Source organism: Pelodiscus sinensis, chromosome 2 (assembly GCF_049634645.1).
Source record: "Pelodiscus sinensis isolate JC-2024 chromosome 2, ASM4963464v1, whole genome shotgun sequence".
NCBI classification, from domain to species: Eukaryota; Metazoa; Chordata; order Testudines; family Trionychidae; genus Pelodiscus; species Pelodiscus sinensis.
Window position 1 is genome coordinate 206,772,457 of NC_134712.1, and position 13,500 is coordinate 206,785,956.

The window sequence follows — 13,500 nt, forward strand, 5'->3', positions numbered from 1 at the left end:
GAAAGAAAGGAAAGTAAAAACTTAAACTATTTTGTGGGTAAAATGGACCTTGGGACTGGACACCCAAAATAAACACATCTTGCATACCTGTCACCTTCCCTTCTCACCCCAAAAGCAGGTGGGCCACAGGCTAGAAAAGAAATCTTGACTCAACACCCCTATTTGCTGGCCAACATAAGTGTGGCACATGGGGAGTATCATCATTTGTTATTGTTATAGGTCATTAGGAAAGTATTACCCTTTTGTATCTCACCCAGTACAAAGGGAAAGCAGGGAGAGAGTTGTGTCTCAGGGGACTGTGTGTGTTTGAGGCAAATGCCTCTCTGGGATGGTTCAATTTCAGCTTATGTACCACTTCTTGCTCAGGATTGTGCCTAAAATTTGAAAAATCTGATTCTAGCCCACTGAATCAGAGTGGGACATTTAAATGAATGGTTATGTAATCAGTATGATGAGGAGAGACTAAAATTGTAAGTAGTTTTCAGAATATTATATATACAGGAAAGACACTGTACTTTCTTTAATTACATGGCAAAACAAGTGACTACATGTTGAAAACAGAAGAAAAAATAATTTGGGGCAATATAAAAGAAATGAAAGAATAGTCTTAACAGCATGTGGTGGCAATATGCTTCCAGTTTAGATATCAATATTACCAAATGGACACATGTTGTACAAATACACTACTATTGTGGAGTACTTGTCCTTTTCATGCTACAGCAGTTTGTTTATTTAAAATGAAATTGTCTGCTTTTGGAAATAAATTAAATTGAAACACATGTGATTTGCCAAGGCCAGTCTAATGGTCTATATGCTATTCTCCATATGATTTTAAAAAAGGAATGCAGTTTTTATCTAAATGGGTTTAATCCTATTCTGGTCTTCCCTTATTTGTTGGCTCTCTCATATTCCCTTTGTGCGTATGTGCTTAATGTAAACTTTGAGTATATACATATGCATGTACATAAATGAAATTTCCAGGAGAGGAGGAGACGGAGACTCTAGAGCTTTGATAAGCATTTATCTTTGTAACCAGCTTTTCGTACCTGTTACCTAGGAAATGTGTGTCCTGTGCTCAGTTTCTTGGTTTGGCTCTCCTCATAATTGCCACGCTAAAGGTATGTCTACACTACCACCCTAGTTTCTAACTAGGGTGGTAATGTAGGTAACCGGAGTTGCAAATGAAGCCCTGGATTTGAATTTCCCGGGCTTCATTTGCATAAAGCCAGGCGCCGCCATTTTTAAATGTCCGCTAGTGCGAACTCTGAGCCGCGCGGCTACACGCGGCATGGACTAGGTAGTTCGGACTAAGAAGCCTAGTCCGAACTACCTAGTCCATGCCGCATGTAGCCGCGCGGCACGGAGTCCGCACTAGCGGACATTTAAAAATGGCGGCGCCCGGCGAGATGCAAATGAAGCTCGGGAAATTCAAATCCCGGGCTTCATTTGCAACTCCGGTTGCCTACATTACCACCCTAGTTCAAACTAAGGTGGTAGTGTAGACATACCCTCAGTGAGTTAGAATTTCTTACCTGGAGAGAAGCGGGAAGGAGGCTTCTGTGGGTGACCCTAGGTCAGGGGAAAGAACCCAGTTCATGTGCAACTCCCAGGCAGATGGCCTGTGGAACATAATCCTGTAGTGAGCAGACTAAGGGACAGAGAGGCTTGGTTTGACTCCTACGGAGATCATTGGTGGAATGTAAGAACTGTCGGGAGTAAGTAAGGCTATGGCAGCAGTTGAAGTTAGGGGTGTGATTCTCAGCTCATGTAGATGTACTTGTGCTAGTTTTCATGGAGCTATCATGATAAAAAATAGTGTAATCACAGTAGTACAGGCAGCAGTGAGTGGCCACATAGGCTAGCTGTGCTGAGTACAAATTCCCCTGAACCTCATACGCACAGTGCCACTGCCCATGCCACTGTGGCTACTCTACTATTTTTAGCATGATAGCTCAATGAGAGCTAGCATGAGGGTGTGTCTGCAATCTGGGAATCACAGCCTTAGCATGAGAATAGCAGCTAGGGAGCTGCTAAAGGTGACATTGTTATGCTACCAGTGTGGAAGGTTGACAGAGACTAACATTTATTTGACTTTGTGTAACCGTATCTTTTCTGGGTATATTAAACATTTATTTTGGATCACCTAAAACACATATAACTATGACAAATTGTTTCCTATGTACATGCTAGATCATGAATTCTCAACCTGGAGATTATGAACAAGTAGCAGGGTTCATGACCATCCTTGCTAAATGGGATTGAGGTCCCAGCAAGACCTCAGGCAGATGGGAAGAGGTGTATGTGTAGTAGGGTGTGTCTTCTTATTGAAAAGGTTGAGAACCACTTATTGTTTTAGGGGAAAATAAATGCACAGTTTAATCTTAAAGGCAAAGTTCATTGTATTACTGCTTGAAGTTCTAATTTTTAGACTGTTAATTAAAGGAGCTATCATTGGCCAATTTGTGAGTAAATGACAAGCTATGGAAGTGATATGCATATTATATAAAAGAGCAAGGAGATGGAAGTTATCTCTTTTTATTAGATTAATGAACAATAAATAAATGCATGAGTTACCTCTTCTGGGTAGGAGAATGCACAATGGACTTGTGTGAATCAAGATCACTATGTTTAAAGAGCTTCTGTCTGAGGGGAGGGTAACTTTAAACGCCACCTGTGACTGACGTTGACCCTTGATATGATAAAACCCTAATTCACACTTCCTTCATTAGCGTAAGCCATTTTAGAATCTCTGTAGGTTGGGTGCATGTTCCCCCAGTGGATGAGAGTTTGCTGGCAGTTTGTGTCATTGGCATACCCTTTTAGCTCAACTTTGCACTGTCAAGGGCTCCTGCTTTACGATACGAGAAGTCTGTGTGTTTCAAGAGTTTATTCAAGATTTAATCCAATAAAAGGGATAATCTAAAGTGTATTCTTTGACATATAACAGTTTGAGCACTTGACCATATTAAATTGGCAAATTACAATGTCCATAACAATTTTACAAATATGAACAGTTGTATTATCAACTGAAATAGTTAAAAGTAGCAGTTTACAATATGAAGACTTTGCCATGCTGCACATACATAGAAGAATAAAGGTTCAATTCTGAACAAAGTAATATAAATACCTATTACTGAGAGAGATTCTGAATCATTAGTTGATGCAGACCTCTACTCTTAATGGAAATTTTGTGGTGCTCTTTTACAATAACTATTTAAAACTACCTGATGGTATTTGAGTTACTAGAAGGGAAATATGTAGAGATTATAATCCAAATAGGATTAGACCTAAAAAGATTCAACTTCTGAATCTTTGAAGTACAGTTCTGTATCCTTTTGTCTAAATATTTTTTTTGGAGTGGAAATTGAAACATCTTTTCATAACTCAAAAATGAGTGAAGACTGAGCATGGAAAATTTCAGTTAAAAAGTCCTCAAAACAACATTACGAATACAAGGGATTACAATAGACACCTGAGCATAGCTACAGTAAGGGTGTGTCTAGACAACAGGGTTTTGTTGACAAAAGTGGACTTTTGTCGATAAAACTATACCTGCATTTATACCACTGCCGTGTTCTGTCAACAGTAAGTCGACAATACGCGGCAGTTTTGTCAACGGCGGTAAACCTCATTCTACAAGAAATAACGCCTTTTGTCAACAGAGTTCTGTTGACAAAAGGCGCTATTGCATCCACACTGTGCTTTTTCAAAAGAGAATGTCTAGACTTTCTGTCGACAAAGCGGCTTGCTTTGTTGACAGAACTGGCTGTAGTGTAGAAGCTCTTTGACAACAGTATCTGTAGACAAAGCCTGTAGTCTAGATGTACCCTAATTGACAAATGCCATAATCAGACATGTGGTGTTCTTCCTTTTGGAGTCTGTGACCAATGGTATACAGTGACCAGACAGTCTTCTCAAAACTAGAAATCTTAGCGGATAATAGAATAGTTGAGTAACCTCATGAATTTTTAGCAGTTAGTTGACTATTGTGTAGTCCTCGGGGGTGGGGCTGGCAGTCACTGTGCTTCGGCTGCACTCCTGGGGAGCCCCTTGCTTCTTCCCCCCCCCCCCCCCCCACGCTGCTGTTTCTGTGTTAGAGGCAACAGCGTGGGTTTCCAGGCAGGAGCTGGTCCATGAGGGTAGCCAGTTTAAAAAAATAGAGAGGCAGCAGTGCTGGGTGGCAGAAGCTCCTGTCCACTGGGTGTCTGAGCTCCCTGCACACAGAGGCTAGAAGAGGGTGGGAGAGGCTGCCACGAAGCAGCCTTTATCTGCAGTGGCCCAGGCTGGCTGTGGACAGGGGCTGCTCCGTGAAGCAGCCTTTGCCCATGACGAGCCTGGGCCTACTGTGGGCAGAGACTGCTTCACGTAAGCTTTCTTTGCACCTCCTGCTACGCTGCTGTCTCTGAGGAATCAGCATGGGGTGGGGGCAGGTGGCACCACAGATCTATCAGAAGCCATTTTTTCCCCTGTTTGTTTGGGTTTTTTCCCCCAGACTGTCCTCTGTTAAGTTAAAACAGTAAATTCATACAGTGAACTTTCCTTAAATTCTTTCTATGGTATTAATAAGGTATTACCAAACCGCTCCAAATCTATCACAGCTACATATAATAAATTGCTGATATAATTATTTTGCATTATTGTAGTTTATATCTTTTATTTGCATAGATGTTTCTTTGTTTGATAATTTGAAAAGAATTGCAGTCATAATAAAAAATGAAATGAGTTTGCCCCACTGTGACTGAGTTTCAATAGTGTTCTTCTTGTAAATTTTCAGAAGTGTGTGAATATATAGCTAAATGTAAAGATGGAAATATGACTGTGTGTGTGTGTGTGTGTGTGTGTGTGTGTGTGTGTGTTTACAACCACATACACAAATGTTATAGATGTGAGTTCATATTAGGAACAATTCCAGACACATTCTTTGTGCTGTGCTAACTGCCTGGCTAGTCTGTGTCCCTAGGGTCATGTACAAAATATTTATAGCCGTATTCTTTGAAGATTCATATAAACTCCAGGTAAAATCTTCCATGCTCCATTAGATTTAATGCCTCTGAAAAGGGACCCTTGTTGGCCATGTAGCCCTGTAAGCCTGACTTCTCCCCTCACTTAAGCTTTCATTATTAGCTAGTGTTTTTAATTTTATTTTTCAAAGGTCTATGAAAGCTATTTCTCTACGTATGTAATTAAAATAGAACAGAAATTACTGCAACAGATTCCTTGTTCAGTATAAAAGGTATTTTCTCAGAGAATGTAGTCATAATCTTGTTTCTAAATAAATTTCATTATATCAAGTATACTTATGTCCCCTAGTATAAATCATAAGTTATCCCTATGAAATAATCCTGAGCTATAAATTCAAGGGGCTTCACTGGTTTAAATCAGCTTTGTATTTGTATCACACCACATAGCACAAGTACAGTGGGTCTACTTGGTTTGTAATTGAACACACAGAATAATGTGCGGAAGAGAAATGACTGTATTTTTAACTGTAGTTTAGCTGGTGATGCAAGTCCTGTATCAGGATGCTATACATTTGTTAGGATCATGGCTTTCTATGTATCCCTTATCAACCTATAATCTCCTGATTGTTGCCTGTTTTTCAACAGCTGAGGAACAGTAATCCACACTTGCTTATCTCTCTTAATCACAGCCTCACAGTGCTAGGGCTCCCAGAGCCTTTAATTCCCTCTTACAGGCATAACAGAGTGGAAAGTAAACAAAGACAAATTTGCAACCTTCAACATTGCTAATTTGCTCTGATGTCAGAATATTTAAACAGCAAGGATTTGGGAATTATTTGATCAAGGCTGCTTTTAATCTAATGCATGTGAAAAGGCTGAGTCTGGGAAGGTTCTGCAAAATGACAGGCATCCCAAGAGAGGCTTTCTGAAGGTTTCTTCTTTCAATAGCAGTAGCTTCATCATTTAAAACTCTCTGGTTGCATGGTGTTTAGAATACATTCATATAATTTTTGGTTGGACCTTCTTTGTGTATGACAATCACTCTTTTGAGCGTATTTCTCTCTTGACTTTAGGTTTGTAGCTGAAAACTAGGCCAACAGGCTTGATTCAGTTCATTAGGGAGGAATTTTATTGAAAAAGTTCCTTTAAAAAAAATACAAGCTTTGCTACTTTTCACGGTTCCCTGCATGCCTGACTGTGTGGAATAGCTTGTAAAGTTTAGATCAAAAGTCTTGCATATAACTTCTAGTTTAAAAACTCAGAGATGACCATGTTTTCGAAGTACTTTGACATACAGTTTACATTTTGTGCATGTCCTCATGTATGCATATGTACATGCTGACTGGATGGAAAATATGTGTGTCTGCACAGATGCATAAATAAATACACATTTATATCATGTGTATGTGTAAGATGTTTCTCCCATTCTTCTGATGTAAACATATATTAACAAAAAGAAAAACGTGGCCAGCTAGAACTAAAATATAATTCTAATCAGTTTTTTCTGATGGTAGATTTGTAAGAAATTCATTGCTAATTGTTTTTAGATATGCAGATAATACGGTTTATTAAATTGTCAATAATTTTTAATTATCAGCTCCTATGATTTCTTATCTCTTTCACACACTACACTCAGATATCCTAGGAATAGGACTGTTATATATTATATTATATTATATTATATTATATTATATTATATTATATTATATTATATTATATTATATTATATTATATTATGTTATGTTATATTATGTTATAACCACCTATATATACTCCTTTTACGTTCTTTCATCAGGTTGCTTTGTGTTTATTACCTTAAACAGCTTCATTAGAATATTATACAGTAAAAAGTTTTTCATTGTTTCCTGTAGACTCTGTGAGTTTTCAGTTTAGTGCATGTATAGCCATTTATAAGTATTTTGATTGTTTGCACGATGAAAAACACATTATATTACATATTGTTATCAAAACAAAAATAAGGCTCAAGTTCTATATCCTAAACTGAATCTATATCAATGCAGCTAAATAAAAACCTATGTTGGATTTTTTTATTTTGAAACTTAGAAAAACATTGATATTTTTTAAGAGCTGTTATAGTACTTATCTCTCAAGCATACCTGATATTTTGTATTAGTACACGTCCTTGTGATATTCTACATAGAGGTGTGCAAAAGGCAGCATTTTACAGTTTCTATATGCAGTGCTATTACAGCATTGGGTATTTGTGTTTCACCTCATCTCTCTCTCTCACTCTCTCCAGCTGGTGTAAATGACTGCCGCTGCCTCCCAGACCAAGATAACCTGCTCAGTCAGCTGGAGCCCCCTGTGGACAGCTGTCTCTCTCAGCTGATGGAAAACTGCTACTAACCACTGAATGGAAGAGAGTGGAGCAACAACCACACTAGTAGCTGCTGCAGCAACAGCAATAGCAGCAGCCTTCGAGGTCTCTATTGTTCCTTGGTGTTAAACAGTTTTTCCTTTTCAGCTGACATGCACAATAGCTGGGAAGAGGTTTCCATTCTGTTCTCTCTGTGAACAAATTGTGAAGGGGAGAAAATTACTCAAACAAGGGTTACCCTTTGTGCTGCACATTTTGATACTGAAGCTGCCTGCTGAAGGCATGGGGGTGAGAGAGGGAGGCACAGCTTTATTCGGTGACCCAGGAGCTTCTTCTGCTTCAATCCGATGTTTTGGAGTTCTTGTGGTTCTTCTATTTGGAATCTGGGAAGCTAAGACACAAAGTGAATTTGAAACTTCATCGGTATATTTATGGAAGACTGGTAAGTAAGGAAGTGTGTCACATTAACATATTTTATCACGTTTATTTCCAGTTGTGACTGTTACTATCTTATTCCAATATTTTCTTATGGTAGAATATCAATTTGTACCACTTATTGATGAACAGATTTCTGGGGAAATAATGTAGGTCATCTTTCAGAGTTCTGTTAAAAAAAAATTGTCACATTCTTTTTAAGTGGATTTTTTGCACTGGTAGCCTTTTTAATAGTTCTGTATTTCAATAGAGAGATTAGTACAGAATTGCACTTTCCTGATGGAAGGTGGTAAAATGTTATAGGAGGATTCAGCGGGGTTAACAGGGTACCAAAATATTGATGTTTCACAAAGAAAGATGTAGTTCAGTATGTGTATTCATGTATCCTTTATACAGACATGTAATGTATTCAGTGTGGTAATTGATGAGGAGTTGGGTTTGTTACGTTTAGGTTTATATAGGACACATGAAAGCTAATGATGGATTAGGTGAAATAATCCAAGTGATGCCAGATCTCATAACCAAAGAGCCAAAGGCAAATAGGCTATGTGGATTCAGAATCACACCAGACAGATTATTTCCTCTACTGGTACTAATGAGTTACGTGTCTGTTTTAAAGATTGCATAGTCATAACTATGCTCATTCTCAACTTTTAATTAAAAATCTGTTTTTTTAACATGCTGACTAAATCCACAACACTAACAATGTAACAATGACAAGTTATCACTAACTTGAATAAAACCTCCATCCTATTTTAGTAAACATAAAACTTAAAAAATATCTATTGTCTTAAAGTGATCAAGAGCTGGGTCTTTTTGGTATGGTGCCAGGAATAAACCATCCATAAAATACCATGATTCTTTCAGAAATGCTTTCTCATTAATAGGAAAATACAGTGACTAGAGAAAATGAATATTAATCATTTGACTGAAAAACAAGTTTGACTAGACTGGGTCTTTTTCCTGGATGAAGAGCGCCCCTGGCCTTCTGCCACAGAGACAGATCAATTTACAATTACACAGATATCCTGAATTTTTTAAGAGGCTGCATCTATCCAGCAGCTCAAGGAGAAGATTAAAGGGAAATTCATTTTAACTGTGAGACAAGCTCTCCAATAATACTGAAAGAGAAATTTGAAGGGGGGGGGGAACCTTTGATAGTGAAAGATAGGTTATTACTCTTGTTATGCCATCAAACTCCTGATTCATTTTTTAAAAATTGATCCATTAACAAATTCAGAAGATAGTCTATCTAATGTCAAAGGGTTTGTTCTTCCAGTTTATTTAAATACACGAACACCTATCCAAAGGCATAAAAGAAATGCTTTGTGTTTTTGTTTTGCAAAAACAAATAGATAATTTTAAAGGTTTTTTACAAAGCAGATCACATTGCTTTCAAGTAGTTTAATCAAATCTGTAGAATATACTGTCTAGCATTTTATAATCCCACCACTTAGTATGCCAGTCCTTTAATTTAATAGCTTGTATTTGAAGTAGTTTAAAAAGGAGCATATAGACTGAGGATAGTAACAACTGTATTTAACAAATTGATATGATTTTGTAGTCACAAAGGACAGTTAATTGCAATAAGATGAGAGAACCCCATTTACTTGTGCATACAATACATGTACTTATTGTTTCACTCAGGCAACAGAGAGGAAATAATATTTTCTGACAGTTCTTTAAAAGCACATTCAAAAATGGCATTACAACCAGGATAACTTTTGTTGTTGTTCTGTAGCCAGTGTGTGACAAATTGCAATCATATTATCTCGTGAAAAGTTTGTCTGCCCGTATGTTTTGTCCCAAGCAATAGTTTTGCTTTCTTGACATTAAATTAAAATGGGAAAAATCACAACCTTGCCAGTCCTGAGCAATATGCAGCAGGATTCAGTGGGTCAGGCTGCAACAGTGAGAATCAGGGGACCTGGTATGTTCCCAGTTAGTTTCCAGACTACAGTTGTTGCCTTGATTCTTTGCCTTAGTTTCTCCTTGTGTAAAAGAAAATAAATGGGGATAACAGTATATTTTGCAAAGTGGTTTGAGATCTGTAAATGAAAGGCACTGCATATTTTTTTTCTTATTCAAGGGAACTGTTACAGGTGGTTGAGCCTGGTGAATCCTTGAGGCCTCCATGAAGAAACAGAGTCCAGTCTTTCAAGTTGAGAGGAACTGTTTCCATTCAGTATGACTTGTACCTGTGTAGCTCTTTTCATAAGTGTAGTTTTATCTCTGCGGATGTGAATAGTCATGACTTCCCTGGCTGCATTTAGGCGAGTTTTATTCTGAAAAGTATTGAAGGCTCTCAGAAACTTTCTTGTGACACGTGAGAAGATCTTTGTTCCACACAACTAATATAGTCAGGGGAGGAGGAATTGGGTCCACTGTTGGTTGAGATTGTTCACATGTCCTGTGTGTGAGGAGAGAATTGTACCCTTATCCACTTGTAGTTCCCTTACTAAAGAGGCCTCTGACTTTTTCTGGGAGGATCCTTTGTGTTCCAATTTGGTCCTAGAGACTACAACTCCCATGAGCCCTTGGGGAAAAGGTGGCTCTCCCAGGCATGGAGAGAGAAAGAGTTAGTAGTCTCCGTTTTTGGAGAGAGGAGCCAGGCTCCTATTGTGGAGCCTTTTCCAAGTCAGGAGCTGTTGTGTTGCAGCTAAAGCCTGTTACAGAAAGCCTGCTGGGGCTTGGATTTACCAGGCTGCTTTGGAGTCTGCTGTGGATTGTCCCTGGAGGGGAGAGATCCTGGCTGTGCCTGTGGCTGGGAAGGGTCTACACACTTAAAACAAAATATTCGCTGATGCTGACAAACTTGCCATTTTGTCCCCAGTTCTAATCTTTTCCCCTTTGTGGAAGAGATTATTGAGAAGCAATACAATAGCAATGCACATATGGCACATACTAGAATCCTCACATTCTGCATGCTTATCAGTTCATGGTTTTTTTTTATTGAGATTGGCAGGGACAGATTGCCTACCTTCTCCTAGTAAAGGACAAAGTTCAGGTATCTGTGCTGATTCTGCTACATCTATGAGTAGGTTTTGATACCAGTGACCATGCTACTTTCTGGATGCAGTGAGGTAATGGTTTTCCTCTGAAGTGATGTATTATTTCTTTGAGAAGTCCCAGATGGTGGGATACAGCAGCTGTTTTTCTGTCCTAAGGGATCTGTAGTATGTGGTGCTATAATGTTTTGTTTCGGTGCCCCTCCTATTAAAACTGTATGTATTACCATTTGAGGAGACAATCAAACTAGTATGGAAAGTGGTGACTTCAGAGCATTTGCTTTCATCAGACCCAGATGGTCTGTGTCTTAGCTTTCCTACTGCCTGACTCAGATTGGTTTGCAGATGAAAGCAAGCTGCCTGAATATTAATTGAATAAGAGAAAGATGAACCTAGTGGATAGTACTCCAGATTGGAAGCGTATTGGTGGTGGGGATTTTGACACTTATTATTAGGAGTGCTTTGGCCACTCTGCATCCAACAAGTTTGCTATTTTCAGGAGTTTCGTTACTCTCATGCACTCTTGAACACTTATTTGGCATCAGTAGCTAAAGGCATTTTTAATCCCTTGTTTGGGCAGTTGAGACTTTGTGTCTCTCTGATCCAACTTTTTGTGGCTTCTAGATTGATTTATTGGAATGTGCCCTACACAGGGATTCCCTTGATGCCTACTCAGAAGATATAGTTCTTGTAGAATATGGAAGTGTGCCCATTAGCTGAGGCAACATATAGCACTAATTTTTCAGTAGCGGCACTGGCTTGCTACTTATTTTTCAATTGTAGTTCGTGTTCATGACCTGTAAACCCATGTGGAATCTGGTTATCCGAGAGAATAGTTCTTCCTCTGTGCACCATCACAACAAATGAGACCTAGTAGGTGTTCAAGTTAAGAGTTCTTTGAACCAAATATGAAAATTTCTGATTCTCAAGTAAAGATTGCTACCTCGTAATCACCAATTCAGTTATTTTTGTTGGAAGCTGACATCTTATAACAATACATTCATACACACCATACTCATATAATTGCTGTCAACACCAGCATTTTCCTTCAACCTTCTCTACCATATATTTCGTTAGTTTTTGTTGGTCAGCTGACAGTTAACTTGGTGGGATAATACACGACTGGAATATTGGTAGAGAAGGGTACAGCTTGCTCAGGAAGGATAGGCAGGGCAAGGAGGGAGGAGGCTTTGCCTAATATATTAAAAATGTATACACTTGGATGGAAGTTGAGCTGGACATTGGAGGCAGACTTGTTAAGAGTCTCTTGGTAAGTATAAAAGGGGTAAAAAAGCAAGAGTGGTGTCATGGTAGGAAGAAGAGGTAGATAAAAGATTTTTTTTTAATAGCTAACACAATCATCCAAAGCATAGAGCTTGGTGGTGACTGGGCACTTCAACTATCCAAACATCTGTTGGGAAAATAACACAGGAGGGCACAAATTATCAAAACAATTCTTGTAATGTATTGCAAACCATCTTTTATTTCAAAAGATGGAGAAAGCTACTAGAGGGGAAGCTGTTCTATATTTAATTTAAAAAAAAAACAGAGAGGAACTGGTTGAGAAATTGAAAGTGGAAGGCAGCTTGGGTGGTGAAAGTGCTCATGAAATGATAGCGTTAATGATTCTAGGGAAGCAGAAGGGAAGCAGGAAGGGAGGGAGAACAGGGAAATTTAATGAATTTCAAGAAGGCAAACTTTAGCAAACTCAGCCTGCACAGGTTTCCTTCCCTCCCTGCCACTTTGACTCCATTCCTCCTCCGACCCCCACACAAGGTTGCTGACTCTCAACCCACTAATTGCCGTATTCTGTTCATTCCATCTGAAGTATATGGCACAGGACTTGGTTAAGCGACGCTCTTCTGGACTAGATAGACCATTGGTCAGACTCAGTATGGCTACCCTTATGCTCTTAAGTGAGCTGAGCAAATGACTGATTTTATTTATATTCAGTGCTGAACCAAAAAATCAGGAAAAAAAATGGTTCAGGTTGAGTGATATTTGATGATCAATGTAGACAGCACCTCTACTTGTAGATGGTGCTGTATCTTTTTCTGAATGTTAGCTTACAAGACAGGACAACAACTTATATTGTTGTATCTGGACTGTGAGTTTTAACTGGAAGTTGAGTTTTGGCAGTATGTGCTGTTCCAGAAAAATCCTGTGATTGTATGTGGGTTTTACAAACCTTTTTGAAATCACATTTTGAAATGGAATAACTTAGTTTCAAAGTAAAATATCAAAATATTTGAAGGCACATAATTTCAACTTAAAAAAAGTGTTCTAATTCTTTATTCAACTAAAATTTATTGCATTTGACCCAATTTTGTAAATAGTTTGTTACACCAAAACTGCATTTTTTGGCAGATTCAGTATTCAATCAAAATCCCTTTGTTTTTAATGTGTCACTTTTCAATTTCACTGAGATATTCCATTGGTCTTATATTGTAAGCAAATATAAATAAGGGATGTCAACATGTAGTCAACTATATGATTAACTGATAAACTGTGTCAACTACATGCGTTCTTCCCCTTTGTATCAGAGGCAGCAGAGGCAGCAAGGGGAGAGGACACAGAAGCTAGTGCTGCGGGGAGCCAGCTTAAAAGCTGGTTTTCCCCCTCCCCTCTATCACTGGCTCCTTGGTGCTGCCTCCCCCACACCCTACGCTGCTGCCTCTATGAGAGGCAGTTGGGGGGGGGGCAGAGGAGCAGACCCTTTCCATGGTGGGCCTGAGTTCCCTACGGATAGATCCTGCAC

General features: G+C 38.8%; 1 protein-coding gene across 1 annotated transcript in view; it reads left to right on the forward strand.

The window, feature by feature from the left end:
- Positions 1–13,500, forward strand: part of THSD7A (thrombospondin type 1 domain containing 7A) — a 538,075-nt gene that overhangs the window by 147,801 nt on the left and 376,774 nt on the right. The window contains exon 4 of the mRNA XM_025180361.2: positions 7,222–7,741. Coding sequence (XP_025036146.2) covers positions 7,582–7,741 — 160 coding nt within the window. The 5' untranslated portion in view covers positions 7,222–7,581. The remainder of the gene's footprint in view (positions 1–7,221; positions 7,742–13,500) is intronic.